Here is a 14,313-nt window from a genome sequence, read left to right on the forward strand (position 1 = left end):
TATACAACTATATTTACATTTGTGTATATACAAAGCTTATCAATTTGGTCAGACTTTAAATAAATGTTGCCTTTTTTTTTGAGACAGAGTCTGCTCTGTCACCCAGGCTGAAGTGCAGTGGAGTGAGCTCGGCTCACTGCAACCTCTGCCTCCCAGGTTCAAGCGATTCTCCTGCCTCATCCTCCTGAGTAGCTGGGATTACAGGCACATGCCACTGCGCCTGGCTAATTTTTTTATTTTTAGTAGAGATGGGATTTCACCATGTTGATCAGGCTGGTTGGGATTACAGGCGGGAGCCACCGCACCTGGCCTCTTTTCAAAGTGTCGTTTTGGTATAACCAAGTTTTTAAATCAAATATTTAATAACTTCCACTGCCTGCTATCCAAGAGCTTGCAATGAGTTAATTAACGGGGGAAAACATACATACAAAATAAACCGATTAATGACACAAGCCACAAATATTAACAAGATTATTCCAGAGATTCACAGTTGCAGTTACTGACAGGTCTTGTGTTTACGTTCAGGAGAGATAATATAATCACTGCAGGTTAAAAATATTTCATGGAATACTGAAGTACTTAAAACTATAATTTTAATGGTGGCTAAAGGCAAGTTCAGGTGAGAAGAAATTGAAAATACAAATAGGGAAAGACCAGAGGAATCATATCAGAAAGGACGTGATAAATTGGGAACTGAGAAAGATGACAATGTAGTTATAGTTAAGGACCCCTTAAGGGAAAAATAGCAAAATCAGCTGGAAAGCTAAACTAGAACCAGATAACGAAGGTCCTAACTGCTCAAAGAAAGGGATAATCATAGAACTGTGAATCCCCATAAAAACTGTAAGTTCTATAAGCTTTAACCAGAGGTTAAACTAGCTGCCACCTATCTGGCCTATAGATAGGTTGTTTTGCTCACAGGGCATTTTAGTTTTTTAAAAAAAATCTCCTGTCAGCACATAAAAGATAACACATGAAAACAGATTTTTTTTTTTTTTTCTGTTACAACAGGAAGAGTAGGCAGAGAGTTGCCTTCTCCAGCATGGCAATGATAGGCTGGAGCTGGGCAGTGGCTATCCAACATGATGGGCATGTTGACCTCAGCCCCACCTGGGCCTTCATTCATTCACGTAAATGACCAGCCACCTGCTTATGCAAATCCTGATATGCAAACCCTGCTTAAAATGGTAATTACCGCTTAGGGTTTTTTTCATAGTTACATAATTTCTGCTATATGCATTCTTCAGAAACATATTTTATACTAACAATGTCAAGTCCAAATTGTTTTTGCACAATTACTGAAGTCATAATTTTTGATTCTTTGACATTTTGGCATTTACATGTATAATTCAAATTAGTATGCAATTTTTAAGTCCTCCAGTATTTCGTAGAAATCTTTTCTGTACTATTTCTTCAGCTGCAAGATAAAATCTACTATACACAGCTGCATCAGCATCACTTTGCAAAATTCCCACATATTTCATTAGCAATTTAAAAACCATTTTAATCTCCCAGTATTTTTTCAATATAAAATAAAGCCAAAAGTAAACATAAGATGGTTGTTTTGCTGTTTTTATATACAGAGGTTAAAATACTAAGTATTTTAATTAAGTAATCTTAATGAATCTGAAATATCTTGACCTTAAAAATACTTCTCATAACACGATACCACAAATAAGCAACTCTCAAGGACTTTGGGGGAAAAAATCGCATTTACCATTTTTATTTGTGGAGTAATCATCCAGTTCAGTAGTAGATCTGGATTTATTCCTAAAACACAGAACACAATATATTAAATATGTCTCATTAATAACCTCCTTTATATTTATGACGTAAAAACACCAAAGAGATTGCTTTTTAAAGCAGTTGATTTATTTTGTATGTCTGCTGAGAGCAATTATTTTTAAACCAAGAAATTTTTCATCTTTCACAAACTCACAGAAAACCTTGACATCCTTAAAAAAGAGAAGAGTGAAATGCTGAAAAGAGATACAAACATGTGACAGTACTTCTCCAGTTTGTATGACGATGAAGACTATAATTTATTGATCAACTGTTGTCAATGTTCACCCTGGTCCAGATCTCAGTCTTACCAGGCTTACAAACCATCTGCCATCAGATCACCTACAGTCAGACTGTCCCACTTCCCCCACATTCCTCAGGGTTATCATGTCAACTTCTTGGGCATTAGGGTGCCACTGACTACTGTGGAACATTAATTTACCAAATGCCATCTTAGTGTTCCAAAGAGGTACTAAAGCATACAGCACAGTCAACTTCTGGAAATGCCTTAAGTTTGTACCAATAAAATGTAGGTGTATAAATCAACACATGCTAATCTCATTCCCATTCTGCTAGACACACTGAACTTTGAAAATAATACTGGTGGCCAGGCATGGTGGCTCACGCCTGTAATCCCAGCACTTTGGGAGGCCAAGGCGGGCGGATCACTTGAGGTCAGGAGTTTGAAGCCAGCCTGGCCAACATGGTGAAACCCCGTCTCTACAAAAATACAAAAACTAGCTAGATATGGTGGCATGCACCTGTATTCTCAGTTACTTGGGAGACTGAAGTGGGAGAATCACTTGAACCCAGGAGGCGGAGGTTGCAATGAGCTGAGATCACTCCACTGCACTCCAGCCTGGGCAACAGAGCGAGACTCCGTCTCAAAAAAGAAGAAAAGAAAAGAAAAAGAAAACAATAGTAGTAATAACAATATATAATATACATTATAATATGTAATATTATACTTATGTGCATATATGTATATATTACATATGTATAAATCCAATAATCTGTAATACATAATGTATCATAAGTGGTAGACAGCTGCACTTGTGAATAATTTCACTTGTATCTACATAGAAGAAAACACTTATTACTGGATGTCTGGCCACACTCCTTGATGCCTCTAGGGCATCCTTTATCTGGACTGCCTGCAGGTATTCATATTTTCCAGGCTTCCTTAAGTTTCCTTTCTCTGCATTTTAATTATTTTCCCCAAGGTCATGATCTATATAAATAAAGCTTTTGTAAATATGTAAGTAAATCCATAACTTTTAAAAGGAGATAAACATTTTAATGATTTATAGTTACCCAGAGAGATGATAAATAAGGTCACCTATCACTAGATTTTTCTTTAGCTTATTGTCAGCCCATTACTACCTGCTTGTCCCTTTCCTTTTCCCCTTTTATTCTGAGCCCTATTCAGTCATCCTGGCTGCTTGTAGATACAAGTCTTTCCTTATATCTAATAAGTAAGACAAAAGGAGAAATTTCAGCTCTGAAAACACAAGGTAATGGCCCTACCCTCGATATTTGTTTGACAGACTGTTTAGAAGTCCTTATTGATTTCAAAACTGGAAAGCATTTTAAAAATTACTTTAAAACATTAAAACAATGTTTTAGGAAATTTTAAGATACATATAACTTTCCAGATACCTGAAATTATATCTTTATTCCCCAAAACTGACCAGTAGTTCTAACCAAACTGCCTAAGAGAAAGGTCGCCATTCCCATTTCAGATGTCCATACGTAACCCTTTTGGGAGTAATGTTAAGCCATTATTCATGACCTTTTTAAAATGAAGATTACGTTGGATTACAGAAAATTGACACAGTTCTTTCCCAGCCGTGTCCATTCCCCTTGCAATGTGATTCCTATCATAAAGAGGCAGTGTTCTTCTCTTCTCCACGACCTGTGACTGTGACTTTAGACAACTTAAACATCAAGATGCCTTGCAGATTTCCTCTCTTTAATTCTCTTTCCCCTGCCTTACCACCACATATACATAAGACCTTCCTGGCTCGGCAGATATTGAAAGACACATGACCCAGTTGTTCTCACGGCCCCAGCTGACAGCCAGCCAACCCCTAAAAGCAGAGCTGCCTAGTTAATAGGTAGCAGATATATGAGCAAGCCCAGTCAACTAAAAGGCTGACCAAGGGAGATCAGCCTAACATGCTGACCATAAAATCATAAGCTAATTCATTAAGTTCACGAATAGTTGTTACACAGCAAAAGCTAACTGATACAAAGATCAACCAGCAATTCCTCTTTATATCCCACAAATGACAAAGGGCTAAAGTAGTTCTACAAATCGTCAATGCAAGCTCTGGAATATTATCTGAACCCAATTATCATCAATTAAATTACAATAACATGCTCTACATACCTGTCACCAGGAAGAAAACCTGAAGATGCTTCTTCTCTCTTTGGTATATCATAGGAATCAACGGGCCTAAAAGATAGAAAAAGATTTTGTTGTCAAAATATTAGACTTTAAGCCCTTCCCTGAGTTTAAGAAAAGGGTATCAAAATAATGTCATTCTAGCCTCTTTATGCAAATGGTCTTTGGGTTAAAAACTAAACATACAAAGGTATTTCAATGAATAACCACAGAAAATAGACCCACTATTGCCAACAGACATTTGCAAGCCATTCATTCTACATATACATACTGAGTCCCCACTATATTCCAGTACCACTCTAAGAATGGGCTATAGAAGTACACAAAACAAACTTACTGACTTTATAGCACTTACATCTTACTGCAGCAGGCAGGCTAACAGATAAACAAATAAATGCATAATATAAAATAAGAGTATACAGAGAGAAGGAGTGAGAAAGGGCCTGTATTTTAAGTCAGGTATCCTAGAAAAGTCTAAGGAGGTGATGTTTGAGCAGAAACTAGAAGAAAATGAGAACACAAGACACAAAAACATTCGATGACTTCTCCAAGCAGATGGACTAGAAAATACAAAAGTCCTTGGGTATTTTCAAGGAAGAAACAGGAGGCCAGTGTGGCTGGAACAGAGTGAGTAAGGGGAAGAATGGAGGTACTACAAGGTAATGTAGCTCATGGCAGCCTTCTAGGCCTTGGCAAGGATGTGGATGGGGTTCTGATGTGGCAGGAAGTGACTTGGAGAGTTCTGGGTGGGGAAGCAAGATAACATGGCAGGATTTATGATTTAAAGGTTCTCTTTGGTGGCTTGTATTCACTTGTGTGGAGAATGGGTGGTAGGAAACAGGAAGAGCAAGCGGGTGCCTTTGAAGTGGGGAATGGATACAGCTAAGCCTTTGTGCCCTCTGGCTGTGGGGACAGACCTCCTGTACTGGTATATTCTGACTGATGTTTCCCGCTCTATCTCTGCCTGGCACTTCTGCTCCTCCGCAGGACGCTTCTGCTCCTCAGCCTCAGCCTGAAGCCGCTTCTGCTCCTCAGCCTCAGCCTGAAGCCGCTTCTGCTCCTCAGCCTCGGCCTGAAGCCGCTTCTGCTCTTGCTCTTCCTGAAGCTGTTGCTCCCATTTCCTCTCTCTCTCAATAACAAGCTGATCCTGTGGCTTCTTTCCTTGGTCCTCATGAATGACTTCCTCTTGTGGCTGTCTCCTCTCCTCTTCTCCTGCTCGGGTTCCTTCCCTGTCTGAAGACTTGGACCCTTCACTCCAGGTAGCTTCCCAGGTGGCAAGAGAGAGCTCCCGTGTGGTCAGAGACATGCTGTTTGAGCTTAGGACCATCAGTTCCTAGGTGACCAGTGAAAAAAGAAATCCATCTAAATCTGTTTATTTCTGTAATTTCATATAGATACATATATATTCAGTTTTAGATGCTACTAACTATAGTTGACCCAGGACTCCACTCAAAAAACATGTTAAGAGTTTTACCACTAAAAAAGCTACACATGAGTGACTGAGCTGTAACTTAGAAGAGGAAGATGCACTGAAGTTCTATTAACATAATTTGTTAACGATGTACTACAAAAACTAGGAGAAAGGCTGCAATATCCAAGCAAAATTCTAACAAATCAGAGCTCATTGTATTTTTCAAAGAGCTACACAGGTGAACATATGGTCAAAGGTGGAGAAAAATGAAGTGTCTTCTGCTTCTCAGCTAATCTCACCAACAAGGTAAAGAGAAGAAAAACTAAACAGGCATGTTCTAACACTACCTCATCCAAGTACTTGGAATTCTCTCTCTCTGCCTCCTGTTTGGCCCTTTGCCACTCTTCCCTCAGTTTCTCCTGCTCACGTTGATATTTTTCCTGTAGGAAAATATGACATGTATTAATCCAATAGATTAACTCTTCACATTAGGAATCTTCTTTATTAACACTTTTATGATCTCTAAACCTTCAACCTCAAACCTTTAAAGACCATGATTTTATTTTCAGAAGGCAATCAGATTTGAGTCCCTACAGTAGAAAAGCGCATATATTGAATTAAAAATGCAGACACTGGGGTAAAAAGGTAGACACTGAGAATTAAACCCCCATCCACCCTTTACCATGGCTCTAATTCATTAAAGCCTCTAGCAAACTGTAAGGGGAGCTGAATTACTCTGCAATGGACCCAGCAAACAGTTTATGGGAACCAAGTCATCACAAAGTCTGTGCACTTCACACCCCCTAAGTGAGTGCCCTTCATACTCTACAAAAACACACATGGGGGTTAATAAATAATGATTTTTAAAGGATGACTCTGGAAATCTTCAAAATGGAAAAGTAATTGTTTTATGGAAAATGTATTGCATACAAAAATATTTGTTAGTTGTGAGATTGTTGAGTTTAAAATCAGTTTCTCAATACCGGTTGACACAGACTGGAGAAAAGCCGTGAAATCCAATCTAGTTTCTACCCGTCCACATGAGCCAGAGCTACCTGCAGTAGGCGGTCCTGCTCCTTCTGCCACCTCTCCTGCCGCTTCCGCTCCTCCTCTTGATCCCACACCCAGCGACTCGGGGCACTGATGGTTGGAACTGGAAGCTAACCAGTTATCAGAGAAGAGATGCAAATAGAGAACAACATAACTTCATTAAGTCATCTACTGAACCACTTTTGCACACATAAATTATTCATATCACAGTTTGCTTAAACTGTACCAAGGGAGAGCTGGCTTTGAATTTTAAAATAAGTTTTTCAACTTGGAAGGATAACTCTCTGATAAATTCTTATGCAACCTAAAATCATGGTAAGCACGCTACTGTGTACTAATTCAGTCCCACCAAGTTCACCTTACTCCAAATGACAAATGAATGCTACTTACGTCAGGAACCACCGAATCAGAGCTTCCTGTGTTGCAGCACATGGGCAAGGAAGAAAAATATACAATATAAGTCTTCATTTCTATGAAATAATTCCTTTCAGAAACTTCTATCATTAGCTGTCTCTATGCCAGTATACTAAGTGACAATGTTTTTTTAAACAATAGTCAGTAACTCCTTTTTTCTCCAGGTGTAACAGTTCCATCTGTTACTCATCTTTCAAATTCAAAGTTAGTAAATGGAAGATATAGATGCCAAAATAAACCCTAGCTCTAGGTATTAGAGTAGGATCAATGGATATTTCTGAAGAAGCTTTGGGGTTCTTTTATTAATAAACTGGGCAGCATCTCATATTGGCCTAACAGGAAAAAAAGAAAAAAGAATTTCAAATGTTACAACATCTACCAAATCCCAATTTTTTACTTGCCACTACTCAGTTACAACATGACCGCTGCAAGTCACATTTTTCAAGCCTTCTTACTAATGAGCCACGTTTGTAAGCAAGTCACCGCAACAAACATGTTCAAGAAACATTTCCTTTTTCTATTCCTACTGTTTGAAACACACGTATTCAAACTTCATATGTAAACTTATGGGTACAGTCTTATTCTTTTTATTCTTAGGGGACCTGCATAAGTATACCTTTACATAGAACAATGATTATTTAAAAAGTAAAACTTCAGAAAATACACTATCATACAGTACTTTTAAATGTTCTTGAAACCTCAGCTGTCAAATAAATTATTCACATCCAATTTTTTAAAGAAAATTGCTTTGAGACCTAGAAAAATATTCTTCCCTAGAATAGCCTGTTGAAGAAAAATGGAGAAAATTAGAACAGAGAAGGAAGAGGAATTGCTTTATTTTAGCCAGTGTTAGGAAGGAGTATCATACTGTTTCAACTAAATAGCCATAGAAAAACAGGAATTTTATTTTAAAATATAAATCAAAAACACTAAGGATACTGACACAAATAGACCTGCATAGCTGGTAAAATATTTCTGTTTATGGTCCAAAAGAGACCTTAATCCAAAGGAACGATATTAGGTGATTAACACAAAATACACAAACCTAGTAAGTACTATGTTATAAGGCACGTTTGTAAATGTGTTAATAGCCTTAAAAGTAAGACACAGTAACATTTTAGATGGCAATAGCACAATATCCTCTGACCATTGCATCTCAAATGTTGACTATTACTTTTAGGTTCTTAGTAGCAAAACAGAGCTTGAACGGCATTCGTGTGACAGCATTAGGCAAACGTGACACGGGAGCAAATGTCACATGCACAGCACATTGTGAGGCAGCCCTGCCCAACTACACCAACACGGAGAATCTCAAAACGCACCTGTTCTCAGATGCACCCAAAATGTATTTACTTTGAATTTACTTCAAAGTCAACAGAGCAGTCAAATCAACACTCCAAAGCCACCATCCCATAGCAAAAATAACTCTTCTTTATTAACAGTGTTTTCCACAACCAAAAACAAGTCAGGTTTTTAAAAACTGGGCCAATTGCATGTTGGTGTAATCTAATATTATGCAATTTGTAGGAAGCAGTACGGCTTAAATGAAATTCCTCACTTCTTACTGTTACCCAGTGGAAACAAGTGTGTGTTTAAGAGTATCTCCCTTTTTTTTTTTTTTTACAAAGTTAAAAAAAAAAAAGTAAAATGTTTAGAGGTATACAAAGAACACACAAAAGACCCATTACCACAGAGGTAGACCCATGAACTGTAAGAAAAGCCTGATGACCCTAGGGAAAGAATGGAAATGGGTTATGTCGCTTGGTCATAATGACAGACAAATTGAAGAGGCTCAGTGCTCAGCACCACAGACCATGAGGAAGAGTGGAGAGGGAGAACAATTCCATGAAAGTGCATGAATTGTTAGCTTTGTGGTTTACCTTGTTCAAAAAATTGTGATCGCCTTTTTAAGTTTTTCAAAGAAATGGATTCAGATGCTAGTTGAAAAAAAAATAAACACTGTGTCATTTATTTTTATTTCTCACCACTGGTAAATTAAACGATACTTGATATACCTTTCCAATCTGTAGCAATATTATTTTAAAAGATCACAAAACCGATAGCCATAGAAGATATAGATTATTTCAAGGCACAGGGACACACAATTTTAGTAGCCTACACTACATTCAAGTTAGTAGAAGGAATGAATATTTTTATTAATAAACTTTAGCATATAGCATCATAGTTTCACAGCTATGAAAAGCAAAAGTATCATCTTCCATGCTAGACCACGCCATTTTAGGGAAAAGGAAATTAATGTTTTTTGCTTAGGTTAAACAATCTATAATCTTGTCTACTACCTGGAAAACCGTCTATAACAAACAGTTTTCACAACATTTATGAATAAGAAGTGAAAAGTAATGGGAAAGAAAACAAAACAAAATGATATCCAAAAAAAGATCAAAGAAAACCAAATACTAAAGTTACGACCACCTTCTAACTAGAATTTTTTGACCTAGTTTTCAAGATCTGGTAGCTACTAATATTAAGTAAAGCAAATGGAGTCCCACCAAGAAAACAAAAGAAAAACATTCTGACTTCTCCCATAGATCTGTCACAAGACTATGGCATAAAATGTACCTATGATTATTACTTGATACTAGTTAGTGCTTACTTATCTAAACAAAACCTTCCAATGACAGGGCCCACGTATAGTCCCCTAGTCGTCCAAGAGCTAGATGTCTGATCAGCTATCTCACCTGAGTCACTGCAGAATAGGACCTGGTGCTTTACATGTAACATTACAGAGAAAACTAAGCAAAGTTTGCTTTAAAAACTCCTTTGATAAAGAATGCAACTGAAAACAAAATATAGTCACTTCTGTCTATCAGAAATTAAATACAAAATTAAATAATCGATGAGGAAAGGGAAATTTATATATTTAGGCTGGCTTTAAGAAAATGTATTTATAAACTATTGAATGTAGATTTAAAGCCACCAAAGCACTGTGAAAACGCAGTCCCATTCTTGGCAGTCTAGGTTCATGGCAGAAGAAGTCTCATCTTCTTTGGGTTTCTTCCCCTGCCTACATGACCGGATCTATTCTTATTTTTCTGTGCCCAAGGAATAGCACACGATGTATGCTAGCTAAATTATTTCTGGATGGGCAGAAGAAGAAAGATGGAGATAACTCCAAAATTTCCCTAGATATTTTGCCTTCTTTGTCATTACAAATGGGTACATCTGCTAATGACTTTATTGCCACTGGCATTTCCCTCTTATAGCTAACTGCCTCCAAGCTTGTCCCTTTCACAACAATAAAGAAGAAAGGAAACTTCATTCATAGTTTCATGCTTAACTAAGATTCCCATTGCCAGCATACCATAGCAAGAAAGCTGACGGCCTCAGGAAGAACCAGTCTTTCTTATTTGACTTAGGCACGCAGGCACTCAAAGCTCCGGAACATGCTGCCAAAGCTTTGTTTGCAGTGCCTGAACTATTCAGCACTGGAACTGCACGCCCTTCCACCTGGCTGCAATTGGATCTGCATGCTAACCTTTTAGTTTCAACTTGCAGTGGATCACTTTTTCTTTCACTCGCAGATATTAATTTTTATAACAGCAGAACCTGAGTGCTAGGTCTTTTCCTGTATTATAAATGTAAGTTATAATGGTGATATTTACCTTTTGATTCAAAAGCATTGCTTTCATCATGAATTCCATTGATTTCTTTGGATTCAATATTCTGGAAAGGGTAAAAATGCTAGTTAATATTCTCTCCAGTTGGACTTTGGACTTAAATAATGCATTTCACATTAGTGTAATATATATTTTAACAAGATGAGTTTCTCGGGATATTGATGCATTCCTTACAGCCTTTTACATGTAGTAGAAACTTAAGTTTTTTCATTATACTTCAATATTTGTGGCAGAATTAATGACCAGCTGCAGGCATGGATGATTTTAAGTTTAATCAATCATTAATTTTCCAAGAAATAAAATCAGCTAGATAATCATTAGTCCATTTGGCTTATATTTATGAGTACAAAAAACAGTCATATAGGATACTCAAACATTTAAACATTTCTTATACAATATAGTAAGAGTTCCTTATTAAATAAAAGAGTTACCCTGAGATGATAACACAATCTAAGGAGTGAGTATAAGTGCATAATATTTAGTGGAAAATTAAATTTAATTATTAATTTAAATGAATAATTTGTACCATAAATAGAAACCACGACTTCAAAGTCTATAGGAAAAAGTATTGCTTTGACACTTAGAAAAATTTCTACATTATATTTTTGATCAAATTAATGAAACTGATGATCTCTTAACCACATCTGTAAGTCTACCCATCAAATTCACCCACACAAAAACTAAAAATGCTTCCTGAAGTTTTACATTACACTCAACTATTACCTTCATTTGCCAGTAAAGACTAAGGAACGCATAAAGAAGTTATAGTTTATAATTTTATGTAATTGCTACTTCACGCTCTGAAGATCTGAGAGGTGGGTCTAATGATGAAAGATTGGTGGAAAACACCTGCAAAACATTATGGGATCTTTTGATTTTACCATTATATAACTCACAACTACTCTATGAGGAATGCCTACGGTTTTCAAAAATATATTTTACTGTATCTCTTTACTATAATTTATGTTATTCAATCATTTACATTTTAAAGGTAGTATCAAAATTGTACAAACAAAAGAAATTATTCTAACAGCTGCTTTGCTCCACACCAGTACTTCCTACTTCTCCAAATACTCACAGAACTCTGAAGGCTTTCGGAGAAATCAGTTGTTACAGATAGATTTGAAGATTTTTCTGAGTTGTAAATTCCAGAAGTTGCATCAATCCACTTTGTTTCAGGTGAACCTATAATTTTGGTAGCCATACTGGTGAGATTGAGGGTTTTATGCCGTATAAATGGCAGGGAAGGTTGGTCTTTGCCCCAGTCTGATTGGCACATGAAGATCAAATGAGTACACATAGATGTTGAAGTGGAAAGAATAAAGTCATTGAATGCACATATATATATATAAAAATCTACATATACAAGACAAACAAATCAGGCAGTGTGTGAAATAAATCAAGAGTTTAGGGCTTTTTACCAACAGACCACCTTCCCAAAACACAAGGGTTAAATCATGTTAGTAATGAAAAAACTAGCAAATTTGCTGAATCTTTCCCATAAACCAGGATAGATATTTTATTTTGATATCATAAGTTGGTAGGTCTGCAGAGGCTTAATGCCCTTTCCCATCTAGCCTCTATAATTAAGAAACACATTAATGGAATGCACATTGAAAGTTCTTTGAGAATAAACAGGAATATGACCTACCAAGCTCTCTCTCTTATACCAATATGGTTATGATGCTGCAGATAAAGTTAAATCAGAGCATAAATCTTAATACTCAATATTATTATAAATAACTCCTGGCTACAGATACATTTGTCTTCAATTGGTATTTGCATTCAGTCAAACCAGTACATGAATCAGTCAATAAGTAATGTAGAATTCAGTAAATTTGCTAGTGAAAAGTCCAGACAGAATATTCAAAGGGGTAGGGTTCAAGATTTGTCATGATGTAACTACAAAATACCTTTAATGCCAAAACATAAGTAAAGTGAAAAAATAAAAAGTTATTGAAGCAAATTGTTAGAACCACTTGCCAACGGCCAGGTCCCAGTTTCAAATGCCAGACATGGTGGTAACACAAACTCACCAGCCTTTCCATAGCGCCTCACATCCATCACTAGGTGTCCAGTTTCTTGAGCCTTAGCCATGGCTTCCTCCCACTCTTTTGAATCGTTATATGAAAACTTGGTGTTGTTAATAGCAATAATTTCATCATCTACTTGTAGCTGAGAAAATTCTGCTGGGCTACCTAAAAATGCAAAATAAATTAACCAATTGGGGAAAAAATCCCACATGTTCTATTAGTTGCTGCTTTGAACTTAAGAAAAATGACTCTGAATTTCAATTAACCATTTCTCTCTTTTTCAGGTGGAGAAGGGTCACTATTTTTTTAATACCAAATATCTGAGTACAACATACAAAGCATTAGAAGTGTTTTTTGAAGTTCTATAGAATGCATCTTCATTAAAGGAAAAATGATAAACTCGTCTATTCAATAAGACTTCTTTATTAACCTCCCAAGGACAAAAAAATTTAAGTTACTCTTAAATTTGAAATATGAAACATACTGCATTTTAACTGAGCTTCCAATTCAGATACATTCTGGAATGGAGCAGAAGAAAACACAGCTATTTAAAACTGCTTAAAATTACTCCATAACTAAAATACCATTATCTAATTAAGGCAATCTTAAGATGTAAAAGAACTAACTGGTGTTAACATGCAATTTTATATAGCTAAAATATGTAAAAAAATAAAAAATAAAAGTAAAAATAAAGGAACTCCTCTTTTTAATTTTAGGCCTTGTAATGTTTTGCAAAGAGTTCCTGGGCTTGACAGGGTATAGACCTGGACGGGGGAGGAGTAATCCTTTTGCAGAAGTCCTGAAGCACCCTGAAGACTTCATGGGCAATAGGTATATTAGAACACTCAAAAAAAATCAACTTATTAAATAGCACATATATATCTACTACCAAGCATGGCTGATCATGGAAAGCTCTTTCTGAATCTTTGCTTAAGCACTGTTTGTTAGCATTTCCAAATATAAAGTCCAAAATGGATAAAATCTGTAAAATCACAAAATTAAGACTCTTCAAAACTAAAATTAGTCAAGGAGAATAAACAATATGGAATTTGTAACCCCAACTAATAATCTCAGGAAAGAGGATGTATTTTCTGACCTTATGGTTGCACTTTTCACGTTTTCTCCTCCTATATCAAATACACTAATTTCTGTGGTCCCCAACCCCACAACGAAGGATGGAAAAGGAGAAGAAAATTCAGTAGAGCTAAATATATAATTTACCTGCTTCAACTGATGCTACGAAGATCCCAGGAATATCCCATTTTATTGTAAACCCAAAGTCAAGACTCTTCCCAGGCGTCTGGTTTATGCTGATTCTCATATCACTGAATTGATCCTGAAAACAAAACATGAAACGCTGGTATCCGGTGTCCCTGGCACCCACATGGAGGAAAGTCTATCCATGAAAGGAGGGAGGCTGCACGCTAGGTAGACTTGAATCATTTCATGATAAACTAGAAGCTTCATTCTTTCTTCCTTGGGTTGGTAAAACTTTCGTTTATATAAATAGCACTAAGTTTATTATTTTTCTGCTAAAATAAGGGAAATCTTATCGTCATTACATGTTTTTCTTCATAT

At 36.5% G+C, this 14,313-nt stretch overlaps 1 protein-coding gene across 17 annotated transcripts in view; it reads right to left on the minus strand.

Annotated features, from left to right (window-relative positions):
- Positions 1 to 14,313, minus strand: part of LMO7 (LIM domain 7) — a 233,426-nt gene that overhangs the window by 11,451 nt on the left and 207,662 nt on the right. For 8 of the 17 annotated variants that reach the window (XM_055245206.2, XM_055245205.2, XM_055245201.2 and 5 more), the window contains 11 exons: positions 13,957 to 14,071; positions 12,739 to 12,900; positions 11,781 to 11,968; positions 10,688 to 10,748; positions 8,945 to 9,001; positions 7,041 to 7,066; positions 6,656 to 6,760; positions 5,948 to 6,040; positions 5,107 to 5,522; positions 4,175 to 4,240; positions 1,718 to 1,770 (listed from right to left, as the gene is read on the minus strand). In XM_055245206.2, coding sequence (XP_055101181.2) covers positions 1,718 to 1,770; positions 4,175 to 4,240; positions 5,107 to 5,522; positions 5,948 to 6,040; positions 6,656 to 6,760; positions 7,041 to 7,066; positions 8,945 to 9,001; positions 10,688 to 10,748; positions 11,781 to 11,968; positions 12,739 to 12,900; positions 13,957 to 14,071 — 1,342 coding nt within the window. The remainder of the gene's footprint in view (positions 1 to 1,717; positions 1,771 to 4,174; positions 4,241 to 5,106; positions 5,523 to 5,947; positions 6,041 to 6,655; positions 6,761 to 7,040; positions 7,067 to 8,944; positions 9,002 to 10,687; positions 10,749 to 11,780; positions 11,969 to 12,738; positions 12,901 to 13,956; positions 14,072 to 14,313) is intronic. The other 9 variants (XM_063618754.1, XM_063618748.1, XM_063618750.1 and 6 more) reach the window with 5 other exon arrangements.

This window comes from Symphalangus syndactylus, chromosome 15 (genome assembly GCF_028878055.3).
Source record: "Symphalangus syndactylus isolate Jambi chromosome 15, NHGRI_mSymSyn1-v2.1_pri, whole genome shotgun sequence".
Classification (NCBI taxonomy): Eukaryota; Metazoa; Chordata; class Mammalia; order Primates; family Hylobatidae; genus Symphalangus; species Symphalangus syndactylus.